The sequence below is a fragment of the Apostichopus japonicus genome, chromosome 13 (genome assembly GCF_037975245.1).
Source record: "Apostichopus japonicus isolate 1M-3 chromosome 13, ASM3797524v1, whole genome shotgun sequence".
Taxonomy (NCBI): Eukaryota; Metazoa; Echinodermata; class Holothuroidea; order Aspidochirotida; family Stichopodidae; genus Apostichopus; species Apostichopus japonicus.
This window is the reverse complement of record NC_092573.1, coordinates 9,846,128-9,857,142: the sequence shown is the minus strand read 5'-3', so window position 1 is coordinate 9,857,142 and position 11,015 is coordinate 9,846,128. Positions and strand designations below refer to the sequence as shown.

General features: G+C 38.5%; 1 protein-coding gene across 5 annotated transcripts in view; it reads right to left on the bottom strand.

The window, feature by feature from the left end:
• LOC139978248 (uncharacterized) overlaps nt 1-11,015 on the bottom strand; it is a 29,117-nt gene that overhangs the window by 3,362 nt on the left and 14,740 nt on the right. For 4 of the 5 annotated variants that reach the window (XM_071988251.1, XM_071988249.1, XM_071988250.1 and 1 more), the window contains 7 exons: nt 10,387-10,474; nt 10,056-10,177; nt 9,286-9,391; nt 7,869-8,050; nt 3,128-7,423; nt 2,101-2,145; nt 112-211 (listed from right to left, as the gene is read on the bottom strand). In XM_071988251.1, the coding sequence (XP_071844352.1) occupies nt 112-211; nt 2,101-2,145; nt 3,128-7,423; nt 7,869-8,050; nt 9,286-9,391; nt 10,056-10,177; nt 10,387-10,474 (4,939 nt within the window). The remainder of the gene's footprint in view (nt 1-111; nt 212-2,100; nt 2,146-3,127; nt 7,424-7,868; nt 8,051-9,285; nt 9,392-10,055; nt 10,178-10,386; nt 10,475-11,015) is intronic. The other variant, XM_071988253.1, reaches the window with a different exon arrangement.

Genomic DNA, 11,015 nt, shown 5'->3' with positions numbered 1-11,015 from the left:
CATAAAAGCCTAATACAAAAAGTTAAAGCTCTTGCGACCATTTGTTGACAATTCTAGCATATTCTAGATAATGCTACATTATATAGTTTTAAGATGTAAGTTGGAGCTTACCCATTCTCCTAGTTGTAATCTATTGATGATACTCCATCCTGAGTCACACAGCTGCTGTAATTCCTCTAACTGCTCCTGGTGAGCTCTGACAAGAAGATGGCTACAAAAGAGACAAATTTTAGGTGAAGAAGATTCAGTCGAGGATATCAGTCAGGACTAAGGATCAATATGATCAATAATGAGGTCATAAATGTGACACATCTGATAAGCACTGTAAAATTATAAATCATCTGTTTAATAATACTAACACAATTCCAGACCTTAAGTCTGAACAGAGAGAAATTGCATGTGTGGGGGGCAGGGGTGGAGGGAGAGCAGTAGGTCACATACCTCCCCTCCACACCCCACTCTGCAACAGTCAGGACTAGAGTAGGACTTCATGCAGTTGTGCACAAGGACATCTAAGAGAAGCACAAAAGCAATGAGTGTTTATACCACTAGGAGTAAAAAATCATCTCCCAAATCATCTGCTCACCACAAATTTGGACCAATATATGCCAAAATTTATCATATTTTGGACATGTTCTGGAGTTCTGAAAGAGGTTTAGCCAACTTCTCTAGATACTGGTCGACTTGGTACAATATTTAAAAAAAAAACAAATAGTACATAGTACTGTACATATAGTACATAGTACTATAGTACACAATAGTACATAGCATGTTCGTGAAACAATTAGGAAAGTGAAACATTCATAAAACATTAAACATACAATTACCCAGAAATCCAGAAGTATACTGTAACTAGTGTAATCAAACACTGTGAATTGACATGCATGAAGAAATTTTAATAGAGATGATGTTTTAAAGGACCTGTGATGACCTACTTTACACAACATTGGTGGCAATGATCTAGGTTGTTCTTTGTTTCTCATGCTGTGACTTTGCTAAAATCTTGCATAGCTACACCCAATCAGAAGAAAGTCATGCTAGAGTATATAAGATGGACTCACTTTAATTATTAAAGGTGTGTTACTACTTCAGAGTGGCTCTTATATCTTTTAAGAGAGAAAAGAAAATATTGGCTACAATGGGATTTAAACCAAATTTAAACCAGGTCAATGGATTCCAATTTGTTTATTTGCTTTCCCAGTCAATCTTCTGTTGTTGATTTGTATAGCTCTCATACTGTCAGAATGCTATTGTCAAATTGCTTAGCCCAAATACTGTCAGAATGCTGTTGTTGATTGGTTCTACAACTGTCAGAATGCTGTTGTTGATTGGTTCTACAACTGTCAGAATGCTGTTGTTGATTTGCTTCATTCTACAACTGTCAGAATGCTGTTGTTGATTTGCTTAGCTCTAATACTGTCAGAATACTGTTGTTGATTTGCATAGCTTTGCTGTCAGAATGCTGTAATTGGCTTGTTTGGTTCCACAACTGTCACAATGCTGTTGTTGATATGCTTAGCTCAATACTGTCAGAATGCTTTAGTTGGTTTGTTTGGTTCTAGAACTGTCAGAATGCTGTTGTTGATTTGCTTGGTACTACAATTTTTCCCCATACTGTGGTTGATTTTCTTTGCTCTCATAATGTCACAAATGCTGTTTCTCCTCCCAGCCAGTCTTCGTAGCTCTAATATTGTCAAAAAGTTAGCTTTAACAGTTCTCTTATAGCTGTGTTACGTTCATACTGTTAGATTAGCTTAGCTTTAATACTGTCAGAATGCTGTTGCTGATTTGCATAGCTCTAATAATGTCACAATGCTGTAGTTGTTTTTTTTTTATTCTACAAGTGTCAGAATGCTGTGGTTGATTTGCATAGCTTTAATAATGTCAGAATGCTGACTGCAAGAATACTGTTGTTGAGTTGCTTAACTTAAATAATGTCAGAATACTGATATTGGTTCTAGAACTGTCAGAATGCTGTTGAATTGATTAACTTTAAGTAATGTCACAATACTGTTCTATGTCAGCACTGATAGTGTAAGTGTCATCATCACAGGGGAAAAAAATAGAAGGAAATATAGAAAGAACAGGAAAGTTCCATACCTTGTGGTGCATGCTTTAGATACTGCTGGCTCTTCAGTGCTAACACTGCAAGAAAAGTGTGGCAAGATGAAATGGTGGAAGGAAGGAGAAGTATGATTGTAGTCCTATGGATTTAGTACTATTAAATAAATGATAAGACATGTTAGAGGAGAGTGACAGAAACAGTTGAAATATGGTGAGTGACCACAAACTAGGTTAGTTTTAAAAGAAATACAGTGAAAGTGGACAGACATAACAATGAATTTATACAGGCATATAATTTTCTCTCCTTTTCTTAAACTTTGAGGTTTTGAAGAAAAAAAAAACCTGTCTCTCATAAGCATAGCCATGAATGTCTACAAGTATAGGAATATATTTACATATATATAGATATAAGTTTCAGCTCTAAGTATTAGTTAGTACTTGATAAATGTCATGCAGAATGTACATGATGGTATTAAGGCTATTACACATAGAGGTTCACCTACAAGTGGTAAAATGGATTTACTCTTTAAAGTATTTGAAGAGGACTTACAAGGATTTAAAGAACGTTTATCAATTTGAAATTTCATGATTAAACAACCATTTAGAGAGGTGAAATACTGTATATTCCACAATTATTCAACATGTTTGACTCACCCTATTTTCCCAGATCTCTAAAATGTTGGTAAGTAGTTAATTTATTTTTGGGGCAACATGTTCCTTGGAAGTAACATCATTCATGTTCAACTGTGTTGATTGAGAATGTTCACATATCTAGCACAAATGTTCTCGCAAGTCTCTCGACTGAATATATCAGATGTACTTGAAACCTGTACAACACTGTATGAACTATAATAAATTGCCAAAAACTCCCAATGATCAGATAGAGTAACAGCCGAGATGAACCACCTTTCACAGAAATGGATCTGTAATATTAACCTTGTTACATACATATGTGTCTTTTAATCTAATGTTACCAGAAGTCCAGGAACCACCACGGAAAACTAATTAAAGACAAAGATGATGTAAAAGAGTTAAATGACGATGACAGGGCTTCCTGACTTACGTAGCTTTCTCCGAGGCCGAGTTTGGTCTGGTATCATCTCTTGGATCCCTGTCTCCCGCATCATCTACTTCATCATCTGTTCTCCCTTCCGGTATCGGGGATAGCAGTCTCCTCTCCTCCCCGGCCCAGTCCACATCTAGACTCCTGTCCTGGATTTTGTTCTCTTCTTTTAACGATTGCTCGTCGTCACAAATCTCATACATCTGGTTATCCTGACTCTTTCTATTTTCTGTTTCTAAACTTTCTACTATTATTTCTATATTACCTCTAACTAATTCTCTGCTTCCATTCAATTCCACATCATCTTCTATTTCCCTCCTGAGATGTTTTGGTGAGCTCCGACCCTTCGCCTTCCCTTCCTCAGTTCTACTGATGGGGCCTATTCCTCTGCTCGTATCTTGTTCCAGGCCCTCGGTTTCCATTTTATTTCTCATCACCCTCTCAAAGGTCATACTAGCCTGCCCTCCTGGACTGCCGTTATCCTTCCTACCATCTTTACTTTTGATTTCACTTTCTCTCCGCCTCAGATCTCCTTCATCTTGGTCCAATGCTTCTCGTTCTTCCTTCATACCTACTTTAACATCAACCAAGTTATCATCGTTGCGTCTCAGACTGTTTGAAACGTGGCTGTATCCGATACCATTGTAACCTGTCATGTCAGCCTGGATATCTTGACCATTCGTGACAGTTTGCTTGTCTGTCGAGATCTCATATTCACTTCCGGACGGTGTTAATTTGACCTTTGACACCGGTGACCTGCCATCAATTGTTACATACTGCCACTGATTAGAGACCGGTTGCAGTGTCTCTCTAAAGAAAGCAGCTTTCGTTGGAGTAACCTCTTCACCATCACCACCTGAACCATTCTTACGTGCGTCTTTAAGATTACGCTCTTCCTTCGTCATTTTACTCTGAGCTGTTTCAGCCCAGGTTGTTGTTTCTCTCTGCCTCTTGTCACTACCTCTTACTCCTTCTTCATCTCCTCTCTTCGACATCCCAGATTTCTGCAGAAATCCTTTAGGAGATGGTAAACTCTCGATTCCCTTTTCGCTCATTTTGTCTTTTAGCGATCTCTTTTTAGGTTCCCTCTTAGCTTCTTGACCGCTGTTTACATGAAGAGGCAGCTGTGTCAGAGAGAACACTGTCGGTACATAACCCCCTGTGGAATAAATAGTCATCCCCGGAGATGATGGTTTCTTGGATGCATTCTCCATTTTGTCTCTGACATCCTCACTTTGATTTGGGGAGTTGACATTTCTTGGTCTATGTTTTCTTTTCTTTTGTTTGAGATTATGGTCTTTACTATTCGTGTTTATGTCTTTAGCTGGAGGAATATCTTGTGGTTTACTTACATCACCACCAACACCATCAACATTAGCATCCCTACCACCATCTTCTTCAGAGGGTGCTTTCTTAGGAATCAATTTCTCAAATGTTTTGGCTGATTCTCCATTCTTCTCTTCTCCGTCTTCATCCTTTGGGATCCTATTGATAGAATGACCATTAATATTGACCGTCACCGATGAAACAAACATTTCCTTCTGTCCAGTGGTCGTATCTACCGACTGTCTTCCCAACACCTTCCCATCCTGATCGTCAAATCTCGGAGCTGCAAGCCAGGGCAGAGATTTTCTTTGTCTTAAGTTTCTCTTCTTGACAGAGTTTGGAGATCCAATTTGAAGAGAAGATCTCCTCTGAGGGTCAGCGGTAGAAGCCACATGGTCGTACAACCTCAGTTTGTCATCTATCGAGATACCTTCGAGTTCTTGAGATTCGTTGTGACTCCACAGCTGTTTCTGGACCGATACCGAGCAGCACTCACACCATCCGCCATTCTCATGGGTCTCGTGTACTCTAAACCCTTCAGAGGTTGACTCATCGACAATATCCACTGACGGCGAACCTTCAGACAATCTTAGATTATTACCCATCTGAACGTTATTTTGAGAGTTGCTGCAGGCATCCGTTACCATCTTCCTTTTAGTTTTCTCTACGTCGGATTCTCTCACGACTCTGTCGGTCTGTGTTGCCTCCCGTCTTTCTTCAGGTAATACCTTGTCACGATTCCCTTCCTTGCTACTGACTTTTCTTCTCATCGGTGGGGAGTTACTAACAGGTTTCTTTTGAATCTTTCCATTAACATGAGAGTCAGGGATGTTTCTTGGTACGTGCACAACATTTTCATCTGCATGGAATTTGCTTAAACCTTTGTGGACCCCATTGGACCTTCGATCAGGGGAACGGTCTAAACTTTGATTGATCTTTGATGTCTTGGAGTCATTGACAGTTTGCTCTCTGCCACTAAGGAACATTTCCTTGGTTTTGTTTCTTCCAGATTTGTCACCATCTTGCTTTACATGATCATGTTGTTCCTTCAATTCTTTCAATTCATCAAGACTTGTTATATTATCTGCAAATACAATCTTGCCATTAATAATGTCTATTTCTTTCACATCTTGGCTTGTAAAGTACCTAGTGTGCTCAATCAGCCTATCACCATCGATTGTACTCCTACCATTAAAGTATCCTTCAAGATAATCTTCCTTCTCTTTCTCTCTCTCTTTTCCATCCTGAATTATCATTTCCATTTTGGGTACTTCACCAGGGCTATAGCCATCAGGACTATCAAGGTGTAGCCTACCATCCTTTTCATGCCTTACTCCTTCTGCCATCTTTGATGTCTCCTTTGAATTCGCTCTCCTGTGACTGGCTCCTCCTTGAGTTGAATATTCATGAGGTAAATTACCATTCCTTATCATGTCCATTGTATCAGTTCCACTACTATGTGTCAGCTCTGTGGTGGTGAGTCTTAATTCATGCCTCCTTGAGGCAGTATGGTATGCAATTCCATGATTCTTAAATTGATGATCTGTTGTATCACTCCTTGAGGTAATCTGAGGTCCACCTACGCGTGCATGGACTCGTTTCTCGATTTCGGATTGTCTTTGGCCATTTCGTCTCCCGTTCTGAGCACTCCTGACCTCATTTTCCCAACTGTCTGTTTGCCTCTTTCCTTCAACTGTTGAAGACTTCCTTTCCGATTGCTCATCATTTCTGCTCATTCCTTCCGTTCTTGTGACTTGTTTGAAGTTGATTTGGTCGGATGTCAAAGATGAGGTTTCTATCCTTTCGGACACACGTTTCCTTTCCTCAGAGTTACTCTCCCTCTTCCAAGGCTCAGTATATGTCATCCCTTCCAGAGAGAGAGGCTTTCTCAAATCTGGGATAGGACTTACAGATGAATTTCTGAGTGACTGATTGATTTCAGCTAGGAGTTCCATGGTACTGTCAGTAGCCACACTGCTCGGACTACCAGCACCATCTCTCTCCTCCTCTGGGCTTGATCCATTAACACCCCTCCAAGACTGGACTGGTTCGGTGAAGTCATCCGTCGATGTTTGAAATCCTTTTGTCGCATATGAAGCACTACTATTTAAATCGACTCTACGATGGTTAATGTGACTTTCATCTGTTTTATCAATGTACCTTGGATTTTCATAACTAAATATGTCAAACGTTTTACTTTCCTCCAAAATCTCTCTTCTGCTTTCCTCTCTTTCATTTTCTCGCTGCTCAACATAATGAGGATTATCCACCTCCCAGGAAAAAGATAAATTTGGAGGTGGCATTAGCTTCACCACCTCAACCTTCTCATCTTCCCAAACCGGCAATGAATTACTGAGGAAGTTTTCAACCATCCTGTTCCTTTGTTTCCTTGTTTCTTCATCCTTACTAACATTAACTTGCACAACGTTTGACTCATCAAATCCATTTTCAAGCCTAACGTTTGTTGCTTCAGCAAAGAACCTCTCTGGTCCATCCTCCCCTACTGATGGATTTACAAACTTCCTCTGTGCCTCAAAGGAAACATTTTCACGGACGATTCTATCTCTCATTAGCGACGGGTCCTCATTGATGACTTCTCGATAAATGCCTGGTGACATTTCCAAACCATCTTTGCCAACGTTTTGATTTCTTAGTTGGCGTACATTATCAGAGACACTTGTTTCCCCAGAATCTTTCCTTGTTTTTCTTTTAGGGGTTCTTGCGGGTCCTGGTCTCGCCCTGGAGGTGTCTCCATGACCTCTGGTAGACGGAGACTGGACAGATGACCTTCTCTTTTGATCAATTACTGGAGATGCCTTTAAACTCGATCGTTGTGCTGGTAGGCTCGTCCTTCTTGTGGTTGAAGGGTTCAGGCCTCTCTGTCCCTTTAAAGGAGTTGAGGTAGTGTTAGGGGAAAAGGTCTTGGGTGTCAAGCCAGGACTAGGTTTTAACTTGTTAATCTCTTTCACTCTGAAGAAAAAACAAAAACAACACAAAACAGAAAATTAATTCTCAATGCTGACAATGGCATCTACATATATAGTTTACATGGATACAATATCTTTTAGTATCCTCCAAATGAACAACTACTGGGATATATGCTGGCTGACCTAAAGGTCCGATTATTAAATACAGGACACATTTAAAAGGGATATGTAGTACCTTTCAGCATAGCAGACTGTAAATATTAATATTGGCAGTGTCCCCCAATGCTACTACTGTAGCTGGAAATATGCTGGCTAGCATACACATCTCATTAACTACTGGACACATTTTAAAGGGGATATGAAATAAATTATGCTTATCCTCCAAACAACCAACAGAGAATATACTGGCTAACATACTTGCTAACACACATGAATCAATACTGGACATATTATCAAAGGGGATATCAAAGGGGATATAGATGTAATACCTGTCAGCATATCTGAGAGTATTGAGTGTATCCTCCAATGAGCTACTAGCTGGTGAGATGCTAGCTAACATACACGTCTGAGATTCTCCCAGGAGTGAATCTTTCAGGACCTGCGTAAGTTTGCTCTGCCGGAATGGGGTGTGAAGTTGGTCCTGGTCCATAGCACGTATACACTCCTTCAACTTAACAGAAAAGATATTATGGAAACCCTCTAAATAGGTAGACTGTATTTCATGTAATTATTGTTACCAGATGAGATCAACACATACTGACTTAGAATAAATATCATCCACACAAGTTAAAGGAACATTTGGAGTCTTCTTTGATAAAGTTTTTCCAAATGCTATCTCTCATCAAAATCTCATTATAATGCAGGTCATTTGATTGGCTAGCCAAATTTTTCTCCAAATCATTAAGTAATCGTCCAATCATTTTTACATGTAGTTTAAACGCTAGTACGAACAAGTGTCTCCAGGGGAAACGGCATGTTGAGAATTGAAGCAACTTCAGTGAGTATATGCTCATTAAAATCTTCCTTGCTTCAAAACTGTATATGTATCTACGTTGGATCAAACTGCCATCTAATTTTACACATCTATAGGTTTGGTAAATTTACAGATTAAATGCAAATAGCTCCTGGAATCAAATAAGGTATTTCAAGTCAAATGTTTAACTAGAGGCAAAAAGATCCACAATCAACAATTTATGAGCAAAATCTTTATATCAGATGAATATGGCTTGTCTACTTTGCATATAACAATTGGGACAGTAGTAGGTTTAATTGTCATCAAGTGATTGCACTAATTCTTTACTCATTAATATTTACATTTTGGGGGGGGGGGTGAAGAATTATTTTGTAACACTCTTAGAGAAGTTCAGTTAATCTGATGGTGACTGGCAGACTGTGGCTTATATATTTAATTTAAAAAAATGAAATGGAATCAGTTATTTCAATATTTGAGATAAATTGAGACCACACCATGAAAAAACAAAACATTTAAATTTTATTACAACATATGAAAACATAACATACAAATACCTGCTAATCATACATATATGAGCGCATTTGGATATTATTCATAGTTACTTAAAGTCCCCCTTTAAATTTGAATCTTGATTATTCTCTCCATATCAACAAGTTAGTGATGGGATTGAGTATCCCAAAACTTGTGAGATTGACCACAAAAATGACTATTCTGTCCAGACTACACCTACCTGATAAAGAAATTTGAATGAACGATGCATTTCATAACTTTGTCCTTCAACTTAAGCTCAACTAGCAACTTGGTTCTTTGGAAGCGATTTTGGGAACATACCCATCACTAATAAAAGAAGTCTTCTTTTATTACACATGCCAAAAAACTTGCTTTTCATAGGAAATTCCTAATAGGAGAATAGAGAATCTCCTCAAACTCACCGATAGGAGACTGGTATTGATTTCTGCTCCCTCTAGTCTGGTAGCTTTATCTGGATCTCCGCGATCGCACGCTCTTTCACTTCCAGCCAGATCAATGACAGATAGTCTACAGAAAAATATCAAAAGATTACATACATGGACAAGTAACTAGACTGATAATATTGTGCTACTTCAAATATAGGAGTTGGATAATATAGTTAAAACAACCTCATTCTAATCCACCATGACCACCACCACTTTGAAATATCTATGTATAGTTCAACAACCCTGGAAGATATCAACGAATAATGTCATTTGTTTAAAATGTAGATACAATATGATAGTTACCTTTGAACTTATCATGCAGATGCTAAAAAGTGAGACATTGTTGACCTCACCAGATCAAAGGATGCCAAAGGGTGGGTGATGTTAACGGGCAGGTGATGCCAATGGGCTGGTGATGCCAAAGGGTGGGGTTTGCCAAAGGGTGGGTCATGTCAAAGGGCGGGTGATGTCAAAGGTGGGTGAAGTCAAAAGGTGGGTGAAGTCAATGGGCGTGTGATGTCAACGGTGTGAGAGGTTATAAAGTTTTACTTCACAGCACTAATTCATGCTGTGATGTCTGAGTTTAAACGCACAGATATGACATACTGCCTTATAGCTCTATTAACTTTTCTTCAAGGCTGTGACCCTGATACAGGAAGTAAACATACATTTACTTGGTAAAGTGCAAGCCCCAATTTTAAGTCATAATCTGCAATAATAGGAAATCAAATCAACAGTTTTCTAACCTGCCTAGTTTATTTCCGGAAACATCTTTAAGTTGTATCTGAAGTACGGCGTGTGACCTTGATGAGGTAGCATTGACCCCAGATGACCCCTGGCTACGAACGTTGTTTCCATATTCTATGTACTGTTTGACAAGATAGAAAATTAATAGATTTTTAGATTAAAGTGTCAAATAAAACTCAACTTTAAAGTCTCAACACATGTTTGCTGATGAATTTCTAAAAACAAACTACTGAAGTAGATTCAATATAGCTTAAAGATTAATTCCCCAAAACATGCTAAAAAGTTGTGTAACTAAGACAAGGGAGACAGTTTTAGTGTGAAATACTTTACCTGAGTAAGACCTTGTGATCCACTCACTGGTATTTCATTAACACCAGCAATACAGACTTGGTGCTTACCGTTCTCCAGAGCTTGAATTCTGTTCCAACAAGACAGAGAGAGAGAGTGGAAAAAAACTTGTTGTCATATGAAATGTTACAAAAAAGGATGGCAACATGGCTACCATCTCTGAAGGGGTATTTGTGACAAACAGTAGTATGCAAATGATAATAATTAATATTCTGTGTATCATAATGGAGCAATGAACAGCCATGCTAATGGTCATTATCTTAAATGACCATTATAATCAAATGGAATGCAGTAGGGTAGCATAGAACAGTATTATAATAGAATAGTAAAGAATATCACTGCATGTACCAGAATACAGTAGCATAGAATAGCATAGAATAGAATACAGTAATGCATAGAATAAATTGGCATAGAATAAAATGAATAACATTGCATATAATAGAATACCATTGCATAAGAATAGAATACAGTAGCATAGAATAGCATTGGTCAGAATAAAGTACTGCATAGAATAGCATAGCATCAATTGGCATAGAATAGAATTGCATAGAATATAATATAGTACCACACAAAGGCATAGCATAGAATAGCATAGAACAGAATACAGTACT